General features: G+C 37.4%; 1 protein-coding gene across 1 annotated transcript in view; it reads right to left on the bottom strand.

Annotated features, from left to right (window-relative positions):
- BTRC (beta-transducin repeat containing E3 ubiquitin protein ligase) overlaps positions 1–16,658 on the bottom strand; it is a gene marked incomplete at its 5' end in the record, with an annotated part of 185,121 nt that overhangs the window by 88,073 nt on the left and 80,390 nt on the right. The window contains one exon of the mRNA XM_079711568.1: positions 16,196–16,282. Within this exon, the coding sequence (XP_079567694.1) occupies positions 16,196–16,282 (87 nt within the window). The remainder of the gene's footprint in view (positions 1–16,195; positions 16,283–16,658) is intronic.

Genomic DNA, 16,658 nt, shown 5'->3' with positions numbered 1-16,658 from the left:
TATGAAATCATTATTAGAATATAGGATCATAACAGTGTTTTAAATTTAGATATTATGAATCTTTTGCTTTGTATCAAATATTATATTTTAAAAGATATTAAAGGATAAATAGCATACATATAGTATCAAAAGGCCCTCTGTGGCTAACATCTGTGTGCCTTGTCTGTCACCTTGACAGGTCAGTACATTAAGGTTCTTTTGGGCAGAAATCTTTTATGAGGTTTAACTTGATAATTTTACATTTGTAATGATCACTTTAAATTAAAGGTCAATTTTAGGGACAAAGAAGAAGAAAAAATGCTATGTTACAAGTAAGGGATAGAGGCTCAATAACTTTAGAATTCTGCTTTTTCTCTCTGTTTTGGGGAAAAAAGGAATGTAGACTATCTACAGAAAAATGAAGGAGAGATATAGTTGAGTTCATGACTATAAAGCATCCCAGGGAATTCCCTGGCAGTCCAGTGGTTGGGACGCCATGCTTTCACTGCCGAGGGCCCAGGTTCCATCCCTGGTAGGGGAATTAGGAAGCCATGTTGTGTGGCCAAAAAAATTTAAAAATAAAAATAAAGTAAAATAAAATAAAGCATTCCAGATAAGGAAACTAGCAATATACGCCATTATAAGAGAATAAAAGGAAGGGAAAGGTCAACATTAAACCCATAAGATCAATTGTATATTTAACTTTTCTTAAAAAAAAAAAAGTACAGATCAAATGTTTTAAATGCTAAAATTAAATGTCTTATATAATAAAAACTTAAGCCAACATTCAATTTTAACTGTATTCAATTAAGCCAGTATTCAATTTTAAACTTATAATTTGCAAGTAACTATTTCCCAGACCATGAAGTTCTACACCCTCCTTTAAATAAAATACCATTTCAGATCACCTAAACCTGTTTAATTCAATGTAAGGTCCTATATTTCAAAATTAATTTTTTTTAAATGTCATTATAATAAAGTTGGAAGCCTAATTACTTTTTGGGGGAAGTTTGTTATACTGAAGATGTTATAAATCACATTTTTACTCTACAGGTGCTTGGGATGGAAAAAAATTGATGGCAAACTCTCTATACTAAATTACATAGTGAAAAACAGTGATCTGAACCTAAGAGGATGAGTAGTGGCTATCTAGCCCACATCAATAATTTTCTTGCTTCTGACCCTCTATTTTATCTGATTTAGATAGTAAACTATTGAGTGGGTATTATAAGAATGTCTAAGGTATTAAAAGATGAAGGGAGCTAAAGAATAATTACTACCTGAGAGCAGAACATAGAGCTGTAGAGGAGCTCCTTTCCCTTCTCTACCCCATCAGGGCAAAGGATATATATATTATATATTGCATTGTTTTTTTTTTAAAAAAGTAACTCAACATTAACAAAAACGAAAAAGAGAAAAACATTGTTATAACTAGTTCTTTTTAGATAGATTAACCCAGCATTTTTTACTCTTTTTTCCCAACTTCTTTTTACTCATTTTTTACTTTTACTGGACCATCCACCATGAGATACAAATCAATACAAAAAATTCAACTCTCTTGCATAAAATAGGAGCAGGGACATTAAACAGTCATGATATCAGGAGCAAGGAGTAAGGTACCCTACTAATAGTGAAGAGGAGAGCCAGAAAGCCAGTGAATAAGAAATTAATAGCTCTACAGTCGAGGGTGGCCGGGAATGATGAAATAGCTGTGTATACCTAATAGTCACCTCAACAGGTTCTCAAAGCCTGTGCTCTCCAACATCACCCAGGAGAGCTCAGTAGCACAGTTATTCCTTGTATCTTCAACTATGATGCATCCCAATAAGCAACGTTCACAACTGTCCTGGGTCATCAAGCTACATTATGTCCAGTAAGTTCTACTTAAGGGTAACTAAAAGATGCAAGTAAGACTAATCACACAAATTAGTGGGTGACAAATAACAGGAGAGTTACATAATCTCAAAATATTTCTCCATAATATACTTAATAATTACAAAAGAAAAAAACAGTAGCCTCACAGTGGAGAGATCTGGTATATACCACCTTAACCTTATGTGCCTCTTGATATGATATACTGAGAAGAACACATTATTACTTCTGAGGTCATCCTGCTCAAAACACATAACCTCAATCTGATCATGAGAAAACAACAGACTAGCCCAAATTAAGGGACATCCTATAAAATTACTAGTCTGTACTTAAAAAAATGTCAAGGTCATAAGGAACTGCTTTCAGGTTAAAGAAAACTAAAGAGATGTAACTGAATGCAGTTTGTGATCTGAGGTTATTGGGGGGGAGGGGCTGAAACAAAATTGATGGTAAACTCCTCTGCACTGAATTATACAATGAAAAATAAGTGAGCTGAGCCTAACAGGATGAGTAATAACTATCTAGCCTATATCCACAATTTTTTTCCTCCCCACCCTTTATCTGTTCTTGATGGGTAATTATTAAGTGGGTATTACTGAGTGGGTATTATGACATAAGGTTTGTATAAAGGACATTATTGGAAAAATATGAAACAAGTCTATGGATGAACTAATAACATCGTATCAATGTTAATTTCCTGATTGTTTCCTGCTTTTAAAATTTACATATGGAAAAATTTATTCTTTTTTGTTGTATAGTTCTGAGTTTTGACAAAAGCATAAAGCTGTGTAACCACCACAATCAAGATGTAAAGCAGTCCCATCAGCTCCCAAATCCCCCTTGATAGTTACAACCTCTTTCCCCAGTGATCACTGATTTATTTTTTGTCTCAATAATTTTGTCTTTTCTAAAATGTCATAAAATGAATCATATAGTATGTAATTTTTTGAGTCTGTCTTTTTTCACCTAACATAATACATTCATTTGTGAGATTCATTTGTTCATTGTGTTCTTGCATATATCAGCAGTTCTTTCCTTTTCATTGGCAAGTAGTATCACTGTATGGAGCTACCAAAGTTTGTTTATACATTCAACTTCCTGATTTTGACAATTTGTACTGTCCTTATTTTTTTTTAATTGAAGTAGTTGATTTATAATGTTTCAGGTGTACAGCAAAGCGATTCAGTTATACATTTATATCTACTCTTTTTTCAGATTCTTTTCCATTATAGGTTATTACAAGATATTCAATATAATTCCCTGTGCTATACAGTAGGTCCTTATTGTTTATCTATTTTATATGAAGTAGTAGTGTTAATCCCAAATTCCAAAGTTATCCCCTGCCCCCCCCGCGTCCCCCCCCACCTTTCCGCTTTGGTAACCATAAGTTTCTTTTCTATGTCTGTGAGTCTATTTCTGTTTTGTAAATAAGTTCATTTGTATCATTTGTACTGTGGTTACTTAAAAGAACTGTCCTTGGTTTCAGAAAACATACAACAGAAACATTTAGAGGTAAAAGGACATATGTCTGTAACTAACTTTCAAAGAACTCAGAAGATACAAGTAAATGGATGTTAGTATATATGTGTGTGTATGTATAGAGATAAAGCAAACACGGTAACATGTTAACATATGGAGAATCTGTGTGAAGAGTATAAAGGGATTCCCTGGTGGTCCAGTGGTTAAGAATCTGCCTTCCAATGCAGGGGACACAGGTTCAATCCCTGATCAAGGAACTAAGACCCCACATGCTGCAGGGCAACTAAGCCCGTGCGCTCCAGAGCCCTCATGCCACAACTAGAGAGACTGCATGCTACAACTACTGAGTCCATAAGCCACAACTACAAAGAAGCCCACACGCATCAACAAAGAGCCCACATGCCGCAACTAAGACCCGAAGCAGCCAAATAAATAAATATTTTTTTTCAAAAAAAAGTATAAGGGGATTTTTGTACTATTCTTTCAACTTTTATGTAAATCTGTCAAAATAAAAATTAACCAAACAGGTGAAACCTAGAAGAAAATATGTTAAGAAATGGAAAAACAGAAGTTAGATAAATGAAAAATAAATTGAGGGAAAAAATTCCTTCAATAAAAATAAAAGTTAGGGCCTCCCTGGTGGCGCAGTGGTTGAGAGTCTGCCTGCCGATGCAGGGGATACGGGTTCGTGCCCCGGTCTTGGAGGATCCCATATGCCGCGGAGCGGCTGGGCCCGTGAGCCATGGCTGCTGAGCCTGCGCATCCGGAGCCTGTGCTCCGCAACGGGAGAGGCCACAACAGTGAGAGGCCCGCGTACCACAAAAAAAAAAAAAAAAAAAAAAAAATAAAAGTTATATTATACCTCTTAACCCTGAGCCAACTAGAAAAACCTGACTGCTCAGAACAACTCATTCACAACACTCAGATGGAACATTTCATTATAGTAAATCATTTGCAGAATGTGTCTGTAAGTCCTGCAGTAACAATAGTGTATAAATATTAGCATTACATGAAAATATTCCTGTAAAAGATACTATATAACTTGTTACCTTTTATATTAACTTGAATGTTTATCTCTTAACTCAGCATTCACTAGGTTAGAACTTTAAAGGGCAGAATAAAAGCCTCACTGACAACTTTGAATTTAACTTCAAACTGGAAGCATTAGAGTTATAACATCTGCAGACATGCAGATATGGTAACAGAAATTTGGGTAGGAAAAAGTCAAAGTGAAATACTGCTAAAGCCCATGCATTAGATCTCAGGGATGTATTTTGGCTAAAATGTTTCCAGAAGTAACCTGGGGGTGAATAAAAAAGAAAAAGGAATCACATTTTTTTAAAAAAAACTTAAACTGTCTCAAAATCAACATATCCAAATTTATTTTTTCTGTTGTTGTGGGTTTTTTTTTTTTTTTTTTTGGCCGCACCGCACGGCATGCAGAACTTCCCAGACCAGGGATTGAACTTCCCAGACCAGGGATCAAACCTGCACCCCCTGGACCACTGGACCACTTAACCACTGGACCACCAGGGAAGTCCAACATATCCAAATTTAAAGCACTCTTTACCATTCTCACCCATTCTAAGCTAGCTCTTTCCTTCTCAACTTTTCTTTCTATCCCAGACTTAAATCCTCAGAGTCAATTTTTATTTATTTATTTATTTTTGGCTGAGTTGGGTCTTCATTGCTGCAGGCTGTCTCTAGTTGCGGCGAGTGGCTTCTCATTGCAGTGGCTTCTCTTGTTGCGGAGCACAGGCTCTAGGTGAACAGGCTTCAGTAGTTGTGGCATGTGGGCTCAGTAGTTGTGGCTCGCGGGCTCCAGAGCACAGGCTCAGTAGTTGTGGCGCAGGGGCTTAGTTGCTCCGCTGCACGTGGGATCTTCCCGGACCAGGGCTCGAATACATGTCCCCAGCACTGGCAGGCAGATTCTTAACCACTGTGCCACCAGGGAAGCCCAGATTAATCTTTCTTAATCACCACTACTGCCGTGGTGGTCTTTTTTCCTCAAAAATTTTTAGTGGCTCTTTGTTTCTATGAAATTAAATATGAAGTTCTAGGCCTGGTTTTCAAGACCTTCCAGAATTTCTGCTACATTATATCAAGTTACTTCCCTCAACGTACATTTTTCTGCCCTAGTTAAGCAAGTCTCTTTACAGTCTTATAAACATGTGATTTGGTCTTGAAATTTCCAGGCTAGAAGGGTCCTTAATGCTAGTCTAGAATTATAAACACAATTATTTAATCGATTTGAGTCCTACCCATTCTTAAAATGTTTCAACTGTCTTCTCTTAAGAAACCATACAACTACTCCACCTTATTTTACTGGAAACGCCTTAACATTTTAATTTGGTCCACACAATTTGGCACTTAAATAGATGAATGTTTTGCAAGTTACTCTCAACTACCCAATAAGACTGTAAGCTTACTGGGCAGTCTTTGTGACTCCCTCTACCTCCCAACACATTACATAATATACAGATAATAAGGGCTTAATAAATAATTGGAACCCTACACCCACACCATCCAGCTAGCTTTAAAAATGGTTTTCATGGGCTTCCCTGGTGGCACAGTGGTTGGGAGTCCGCCTGCCGGTGCGGAGGACGCGGGTTCGTGCCCCGGTCCGGGAGGATCCCACATGCCGCGGAGCGGCTGGGCCCGTGAGCCATGGCCACTGGGCCTGCGCATCCTGAGCCTGTGCTCCGCAGCAGGAGAGGCCACAGCGGTGAGAGGCCCGCGTACCGCAAAAAAAAAAAAAAAAAAAGGTTTTCATGGGGCTTCCCTGGTGGCGCAGTGGTTAAGAATCTGTCTGCCAATGCAGGGGACAAGGGTCTGAGCCCTGGTCCAGGAAGATCCCACATGCTGCAGAGCAACTAAGCCCATGTGCCACAACTACTGAAGCCCATGTGCCTAAGAACCTGTGCTCTGCAACAAGAGAAGCCACCACAATGAGAAGCCCACACACCACAACGAAGAACCAAAGCAGCCAAAAATAAATAAATTAAAATAAATTTTAAAAAAAAGGTTTTCATAGCAGAGAAACTTCAAAGTGATAGCCCAACTACAGTCCTATCATCCCACCGCTTTACTTATTCATTTATTTATTTATTTGGCCATGCCACGTGGCACGTGGGATCCTGGTTCCCTGACCAGGGATCAAACCTGTGCCCCCTGCATTGAGAGCATGGAGTCCTAACCACTGGACCACCAGGCAAGTCCCCATCCCAAAACTTTAATGCCAGTATAATTTACAGGAGGAGTTTGCCAGCTCCTGCTCTAAATAAAGTTTCTACAAATAATGTTTTATTGAAAGTTAGCCACCCTTGTTCATTACCTTTTGTCTGTGGCTGCTTTCACACTAAAATGGCAGAGGTGAGTAGTCAGGACAGAGGTCCTATGGCCCACAAAACCTCAAATGTTTATTATCTGGTCCTTTACAAATAAAGTTTGCCAACCCTTCATTAACAAGGAAATGTTCTTCTGTTGGTAAGCAAAGCACTCCTAACTTTTCAGATGTTTATGGCGGGAGCAATATTCTCCACAACCTAGTAAGCGGCTTATTTACTGTTTTTAGTTATCTATTCGAACACACAACTCCTGGTGACATGGATAATTAAGAGTTGATTATATAATCAAATAAAAAACTAAACTAATTTACACAGTGATGAAAAGTCAAGCCACTCATAATGACTTATAATAATCTTTGAGTAAGCATCTTGCTTACTCAAGGTTGGATGGTGCAACAGAGCCTGAGCCTATTTGAACAGACATCTGTTAAAAATAAAATTACCAGCTCTAAAACCAGAAGTAACATTTTCCACCTATGCCACATTCTTCACTGGGAGAATTCAATGGTCTCTGTAACAGGAAATTTGTATCATTTTAGCAAAGCAGGTAAATCGTGGTGAATTAAAACTATGATTTTGAATCACTTGTTCATCATCATGTAAAATGACAACCCATGTGAAGAGAAAAATCTTGAGACCAATTTCCATAGCTAGTTGCAAACATTGTATCATGGGCTTGACCTGTAAATTACTAATTGGATTAATATTTTTCCCATTACCTTATTACATGATTTGGAGCTAATTATATCCTCCAAATATGTATGATTTGCAATTTTCAAAAACAAGACTAGGGCTTCCCTGGTGGCGCAGTGGTTGAGAGTCCGCCTGCTGATGCAGGGGACACGGGTTCGTGCCCCGGTCCGGGAAGATCCCACATGCCGCGGAGCGGCTGGGCCCGTGAGCCATGGCCGCTGAGCCTGCGCGTCTGGAGCCTGTGCTCCGCAACGGGAGAGGCCACAACAGTGAGAGGCCTCTGTACCGCAAAAAAAAAAAAAAAAAGACCAATTATTCTTCTACAAGGTTAAAAGATGATTTAGCTACATAAATAAAAATCATTCAAACTCTTCAATGAAAATGACAAAACACTGTGTGTGGCAGGCGGGTAGTGTATGTGTTGTGTCTTTAAGCAAATTTTAATTAATTCTTCTAGGATACAATGGAGAAAACTTAGGTCATTTAAGTTCAGAAGCTGACTGAAGAATCCTATTCAAGTACCAGTTTTATTTTAGGGAGGGCGTCAAGTGTCCTCATAAGATAATATTCTCTAGCATGTTTTCATGCACATTGCTTCTCCAGCACGTTTTATCATTTGACACATTCTATTAAACCACAGCCACATCAAAGCCTCCCTATACTGCTCACCTTCAACAAGATCCACTAGTTAAACCTTTCAAGAAGTGATATTTTCTAGTAATAACACCAATTCAAGCACAGTGCTAGGAACCAGATAGAATGGAAAGCACTCTCTGGGACAACCAAACACAGAACTTCCATTAGTATTGCCTTACTCCCTTATGACAAAAGTCCAAAAAACGCCAAGTTGGTTTTTCCCTCTGCTACACTGTCCAACACTAATTACAAAACACAGATGCAGCCTTTCTCAAGATGCAAAGGGACTGTGTATTATTTGCAAACAACTATTTTTTATGCTTGCAAATTCTTAATCCTGTTTGGAGCTGTCAGTGGGGGTTAATGGAAGCCTTGGATAGGAGAATTCCAATCTGGTTGGCAGATGGATAGGTTGGTTATAGCTGCATAACTATGTCTTGCCTGCAGGCACAATTCAAAACACTGTTAAAGCAATATAAAGTCTCTGTCAAGCTGAACCATTTGGATCAGTGGCAAGGAGAAATAATAATAAAAAGAAGTTCATTTCTGGGCCTTGTACATTTATGCTAGTAGGCAGAAGCTGATTAATTGTCATAGTGTGCTGGTCTTCTATACCTCAGATTTCTACTTCTGGAGTAGATTTTGCATGCTAGTATAATCATTCTCCCTCTTGAGACATTAGCAAATAATCAAATGAAAAACAGGATCATAATTTACTGAGATTCGAGCAATTCTCTATGCAAATTTGACTTGTTATTGCTGCTGCCTCGTTAATCTGAATGCCTTTGACAAACTCCTTTGATTTATGAACTTGTGACAAATCCAATGTGTATATATTTTGCTAGATTGACATTATCATTAAGAGTGGGTGGACTGAGCTCACATGAATGGCTGATTTTATTCGCTGGTGTCTGCTGCTCAACAGCTGAGCATCTCCTCCTCACAAAGCCCCTGAGCGTCAGGCTCTTTCCATCTTCCCATCCATTCATCATCTCGATGTTAATTGGCCCAGGCTTTAAGCAAATTTTCAACACGATTTAAAGGCACGATGACACTGATTACTGACCCTCTGCCATACGGTGCCTATTGATTAACCTGACAGAGATGATGAGCTTGAGGGAAACTAGGTGTGTGGGGACCTCAAGAGGAAAAATATATTGTCTATGCAGGCAAACACTTGTCATTACCTCACAAGCCAGAATTTGCACAGCAGACATTCTTAAAACATACTACTGCTTTAACACCTACAGCTAATGCAAAAAGTGCTTTCTGTATTCAGATATTACAGATATGTCATGTCAAAGTGCATGACACATTCAGTATTTAGAAGAACTCCCCAGATAGATGTCTGCCTTTCAACCAATTATGCTTGTGTTGGCTGATGTATGTATTTTAGGTTAAATGCAAGGAAAGTGCTGGGTGGCCTGGCAATGATGTATTACACCAGAAAAGAATCAGAATAGGAAAACAAACTAGGTTCTTAAAAATAGATAGATAGAAGAAGGAAGAAAGGAAGGAGTAAAATTGCTGCCATTCCACCACTACTACAATAAGCTGCCATTCTATCACTATTACAATAAGAGGTACTCTTAAAAAGGAAGAGAACCACCTGATTTTACAAATTTTATTTTCTATTCTTTAGATATTGCTACCTGATTCCAACTGTCAAACTATTTCTGGCATAGAAATTACCAATAACTGAATATTTAAAAATAAAACTAAGTAATACTTAAGTCTAACAAACATACCCCTTAGATTCTTGCTTGCCAGTTTCCAATAACTGCTGCACAAACTGCTGTACTTAGAGAAATTGTGCAGGATATTTGAAGTTAAGCTTCATGAGAAAACTAAATGCTTCATTATTTGAGAAAAAATATTAAAGTTCATAATGAATAGTTACTGAGCACACACATTAATAACAAACAAAAATCTGTTTTAAGATGTGCAAATTTACAAAAGCAAAGTCATGCAGCACACTATCAGGGATCAGACAAAAAACATCTTTAGATAGAGAAGGTTCTTATTTAAAACAAAGCTAACAAAATATGTTCCCTCTGGCCACACACATCACCTTGTTTACTTACGAGTCCTGGGGGGACTGCCAATATACAATTTTAAATACGGAGATTTTGGAGCAGCTCTAACAGTTCTTTCAAAGCTAAAATAATAGAAAACTGAACAACAGCCCGGCTGTAGTCCTATTACAGTGACATGGGCTGTTAATGTAAGAGATCAAATGTTTTTCAAGTCAAACAGCATTGGTGCCTGTTATACTGGAACACGCTTACTCCCTAAAAGCCTGCCTCCTGCTCTTTTAAGATAAACAAGCTCAACTAAGCACTGAGATACTCTGATAAGAAGGATGGAAGAGAGGAACAGCACCAGGGAGTGACAAGGCAAGGACATGAAGGAGCAGAGCTGCTTTTGTTAACTTTCAAGTTATAGAATGTATAATAATACAGCATTTTAATATTTCACTATTAAAAATATAGCTAGCATAGGAGGAGAGATTTCTATCAATAAATATGCGGAACAGGAAAAAAAACTAAAATAGTTCTCTGTTTTGTGAACAGGAGAGGTATTATTACACAGCTGTCTGAACACATTCAGCTTTGTGACTTCTTAATCAAAGGTTTGAACATTAACTTAGCAATGACTGTAAGTACTACATAAAAGAGCTTGTAATTATGTTAACATGCTCCACATAAGAAGTAAGAGTCCATTTAAATTCTAAAGGTTTTTTTGACTCTTAAGGCCTGATTTAAAAACAAACAGAAAAACTTCATACCTTGCCTTTTTTTTTAAAATTCTGCTTAACAACCCAACGCAGTCACCAAACTACATCTATTTTTAACAATGTGGCTTAATATTTTTTAAATCCCAATAGGTTTGCAAAGAGGGCATTTATATACTACTGCAGGTTGTTTGTTTTTTCTTGACAGAACCAAGATGACTATCATTCATTCAGAAAAAAATGTGTTTCATGCGTATGCTTTCACTGTTTAAAATACAATGAAAATGCACAGAGTAGCTAAACAAGCACAGTAAAATGAATAAAGGTTCACCAGGAGGATTTAGGATAGAAAGACATACATAATAAAAAAAACCAATCTCACTTATCACAGTGAACAAAAGTATAAATAGTTTAATTTACTTCTCTTACCTTTAAATCTACATGGATCTAAAATTTTTTTTTTCCTTTTCAGGATAGAACCTTTATGCTTACATGTTTAGGACAGACCCTTTCCTGCCACAATTTTCTTTGCTGCCATATTTACACAATATTTCATCCAGTGATCCTATGCATATAGTTTTGTGTGAATTAGGAGGCAAACATTTGCTTCTACTAATAAGGACATCTGGTTATTTTTGTAACTCAGAGACATCTGCTTTCGGTAGATCTTTTTGATTTCTCAAAATGGGGTTGAAAACTATAGAACCCTTAGGAGGTATGCCAAAATCCGTTCTCTCTGCAGAATAGTTATTTCTGTCATTCCTGTTCCTGAATTTTTCTGCTAAATGACTTTCATCACACCTTGGATATCTTCCCTGCTTTGGTATTCCCATTTTATTACAATTCAACAATATTGAGGAAGAAATTTAGGGCTCCTTTACAGTTGATAAACTTATCCCCAAATCTATCCATTTGGAATGAAAATAAAATCATCCCAAGTAAATAAGTAAATTTGTGGAAATCGGATTGGGTTAGGTTAAGATTTGTATTTAGGTGTATATTTCTATTGTGCACTATCCCTTATATAATCACTCTCCTTCTTCCTTATTATTATTAAGAAATTATTCTTCTGTGGGCTTATTATCCTGTGGACTTTTCCACTAATTATATGAAGTCTTAATGAATTTTCAGGTCTTTAAAATTACAAATACCATCTCCACTCATTTACTTATATAGATTTTTGGTTTCCAAGGGTGAATAACACAGTCCAACACAGGTCTTGAAGGGTATGCCTTAAAGAATAGCAACTTACCGATAAGAAATCAAACATCACACTCTGCTTTATAGTCCTTGCTTTCCTCTTAAAGTGCCAAGCAGACAAATTATACTCCTTATTCAGGATACTTGAGTTTAAGCTCTAACTTTTGCTTTTAGTGTAAATTCTGCTTTCTCATTTTCTGCTCATCTCCACTACAGAAATTTTAAAATATATATATACATATATTTATATATAATGAGGGAAAATATGTTTTTAAACAGAAAACAACTGATATAATCCACACTGACTACATTCTCACAGGTCTCTAAGTAGCCAGATACCAAGGTAGTATTGGCCTAAAGGATTTAAAATTTAAGTGAGAAGGCTTCCACTTCTGAAGGGTCAAAGGTTATATAAACATCAATTCATGTCTTCAGTTTTTCATTTGTTAATATCACCAAACAACAAATTTTTTAAAAAAGAAAAACAGATCAACTTTGAGTTCTACCAAGAGTGGTCTGATAAATTTATTTGGAAAGATAGCTAATTTTACTACCCCAGGGACAAACAACCTTGTAGGGTTGTTGTTAACAACGCTCTTTGATGTGTAAGTAACAAATTTAAAAAGATTTTTCTTTTTCTCCAATAGATTATTTTTCCTATAACAATGCAAATGGTCTCTACTTAAAGGATATGTTTGTACATTATTCTAACAAAATTATTTCTCTTAAGCCTGTGGTTTTAAATTATTGGACCGCTAGAGAATGGTAATCTTCCATTTTGCTAAGTATCTAGAATTTTGTTTGTACATTTCCAACAAACCCTATAAATAGTTTGATTGTGGTGTCATTACTTTCCACTCCATAACTGTTCTTAATCTAAAGAATCACAAGAAACCTACATTGTTTTCCTTTCTCAGAATTTCTCAATAAGTCACTATAATTATAAAAAGCAAAAGTTTCACTATCATTTAGCAGGAGTAAAGAATTTTCTTTAGAAATATTAATGATCCTTTATTGATTAAAGAAAAAAAGGTGAGAAACATTCATCTAAATGTTGCAGAATTATTCTGTCTTGGATCAGCATCTCAATTTGAAAGTGGCTTTTTTAAAATTAGATAATCATTTAAGCATGTTTTTTTTAATGAAGTGTAGTTGATTTACAATGTTGTGTTAGTTTCACATGTAAAGTTATTCAGATATAGCTATATATATATACATATATATTCTTTTTCAGATTATTTTCCATTATAGGTTATTATAAGATATTATAGTTCCCTGTGCTATACAGTAGATCCTTGTCTATTTTATATATAGACATTTTATTTTATATATAGTAGTATGTATCTGTTAATCCCAAACTCCTAATTTATCACACCCCCTTTCCGCTTTGGTAACCATAAGTTTGCTTTCTATATCTGTGAGTCTACTTCTGTTTTGTAAATAAGTTCATCTGCATCATTTTTTTTAGATTCCACATATAAGCATGATTATTTAATTTTATTTAGTTGAATAAATAATGATCAACCAATTCAGATTGGGCTGATTTAATCAATGATCTCTTTAAAAAAATCTGTTATTAGTATTGCCAATGCTATTTTGTTGAGTTATGGAATGAAAAAATCACTAACTTCAGAGTTTGATAATGAATGATTGGTTTGAGAGATATCAAACATTAGTTTTAATACCACAGTACTTGTTCTTTGCAGTACAGAACCTGTGAATGCCATAATGGCCAACTTTGGTATTAAAGTTTGTTTGCCACAATTCCCTCTTGTGGAAACTGATATACCTCGTGCTCCTGCATACAAGGAAGGAACGGTAGACTTCAAAACCAGCTATCACTGACTGCTGTACAAAGGATATTCTGGGTAGTGCTTGGTAAAGAAAGCACAGCCATTTCTAAATGCCAGTAGCGCCCAGCATCTCCTTTCCTTTTGAGTGGAATAAAGTCTGCAAGCACTGACTGGTGGGTCATTCGACCCACGGGGGCCTGGAAAGCTTTCAAGAATAACAGAGGTCATGTAATTGCCAAAAGAGCATTAGCCACTCAATCATAATGGATAATTAAATGACCTACATGATTCCTGAAATAGCTGCTCTATATTTCGTCTATTACTTGCGTCCCTCAAGATAAGCTACTCCTCTGGTCTGCCTTGACCTGCAAAAGTCCAACCTGCGCCTGAAAAGTAGCTACATGCTTCTGTTGCTTTGTAAATCCACACCCCCACACACAAGTAGTCATGCCCCAGACTATGCTTTCAAGAGGACACACACACAAAAATCAATCTTGTATCCTTCTCCCTATTGTGCTCTCTGGAATACAAATGACTAAAGCAAAGAAAAAAAATTAGTAAATTCCTGGCTTAGATCTTTGGGGGATAAAAGGAAGAAGCATAGAACTACAAAAAAGGAAAGTCGTGACAAAAAAATGTTTTAAGTTTTGCTCATATGCCTCCAAAGAATTTTACATTGATTATAAAGCTAGTAAGGAATGTTTTGTGGGTAGCAAGTCATTAAAACTCCAGTTGCCTGAATTGCATTTTTGATATGTGGGCTATTAGAATCTTTCCTGGCCTAGATTTTAGTTCATACAGAAAGCAAACTGCTTCTGAAGAAAATAAAATATACATGGAACCAACTGTTTTATAATAGCAGTAGCAAAGGGAGCAAGAATCTATATGCTTCACATTTTCATCTCTTTAAATAGTTCAACAATCTCACTATAATATTTGATCAGAAATACAACCAAATAGAAGCCAGCTGCGTGAAATGGCAAAAATGTACTGAAGAATATGCTTCTGTAGGAGAAAAAGGTCTGCCTGTGGCCCTAGAGGTAGGGGCACATCAAGCAAACACTGCAGAAAGAGGCAAGAGACAAGTAACCAAAGACAACTCCACAATAATGGCAAGGGACAAGGGATGTGAGGGACAAAAGAGCTCACATTTAGAATACCTTGGAGGCTACTATGATTTTTCTGTTCCACAGGAAATTATGTAGCTTGAGGCTACTGACTACCCTGGTCTCTTACTAGTACATGAATGGCTTATTAAACCTAGAACATATCTGTTTTAGTTAACTTCTGGGCAGGGGGGGTTAGAGGGGGAGAAGAGAACAAAATGTACTTAAATGCTGAATTTTTTCTCCAGGCTGAATGCCTTTCATCCAATAAGACATTCAAAGCAGTGACCCAGCAAATAGATTGAAAAAGCAATCTTCCGTCCCAGTGCCACATTATCATTCCTATTCACTATTCTCCATGAGATATCTCAATCAGCTGTGTGTAAGTGACAACGCAGCCCATTGCTGGGTTAATTAAACATTTGACTTTAACACCCTCCCCATCATTAAGCAAATAAAAACAGATAATTCAAACTGCACTTCATCCTCAGGGTACAAAACACACGTCAAAATTAAGAGAGTCCAAGGCCTCTGGGGAATTCTGTTGGGGCTATAATCAGTTTAAATCTTATCTGGTTTATCAATTATTCTATTGATTAAACCAAAGTGGTTATACACAACTCCTCTGCCACATGGGATTGATGTCAGCAGAGCAAGAAAATAACTCCAGGAGGTTCCAAACTGATTTAAAAAGAGACCAACAGACAGACCAATAATAGTCGATTATTACATACCAGTGATCCATATACTGAAGAGTTGATTCTTAGTTTCAGGCGGGTGAAGTGAACTGTTTCCAATAACTATATCCCCCTGCTACACCTTACCACTGGCTTGAGTAAATCCATGTCTTGGAAGATCAACATATTTTCCACTGATTTAAACAGAAGCTAGCATGCTCAGCGGTTGAAATATTTTATAGATACAGACCCTAAACTGTAACAGAGAGAATCTCAAACAAGGAAAACTAAATTTTTTTCTGATCTCACCTGTCTGCACATGACCATGAACATGCAAGGATGAAAGGGGAGGGCTTCCCTGGTGGCGCAGTGGTTGAGAGTCCGCCTGCCGATGCTGGGGACACGGGTTCGTGCCCCGGTCCGGGAAGATCCCACATGCCGCGGAGCGGCTGGGCCCGTGAGCCGTGGCCGCTGAGCCTGCGCTTCCGGAGCCTGTGCTCCACAACGGGAGAGGCCACAACAGTGGGAGGCCCGCGTACCGCAAAAAAAAAAAAAAAAAAAAAGAAAGGGGACATACCTGAGAATTGATTCTCCTAAAAATATGTAATCGCCCAGCTATTACAGTGTCCTAAAACACTAAATTCTTGAAAAACAGAATCTAAGAAATCAGAGACCTTACCATAGATACAGAGTTGTGACTCCTTTTATTAATTCCAAGGGCAAACGTCTTCAAAGCCATTATAACAATGAATGTATAGAGGTGTATCTGCAAACAAAATGTTTTGTCTTTTTTTTAATTTAATTAATTTATTTACTTTTGGCTGCGTTGGGTCTTTTGTTGCTGCACGTGGGCTTTCTCTAGTTGCGCGAGCAGGGGCTACTCTTCTTTGTGGTGTACGGTCTTCTCATTGCGGCGGCTTCTCCTGTTGTGGAGCACAGGCTCTAGGTGTGTGGGCTTCGGTAGTTGTGTCACGTGGGCCCAGTAGTTGTGGCTCATGGGCTGTAGAGCACAGGCTCAGTAGTTGTGACACACAGGCTCAGTTGCTCCACGAATGTGGGATCTTCCTGGACCAGGGCTTGAACCCGTGTCCCCTGCGTTGGCAGGCGGATTCTTAACCACTGCACCACCAGGGAAGTCCCAA

Source organism: Hyperoodon ampullatus (assembly GCF_949752795.1).
Source record: "Hyperoodon ampullatus genome assembly, chromosome: 1".
Lineage (NCBI taxonomy): Eukaryota > Metazoa > Chordata > Mammalia > Artiodactyla > Ziphiidae > Hyperoodon > Hyperoodon ampullatus.
This window is presented reverse-complemented; position numbering and strand designations above follow the sequence as displayed.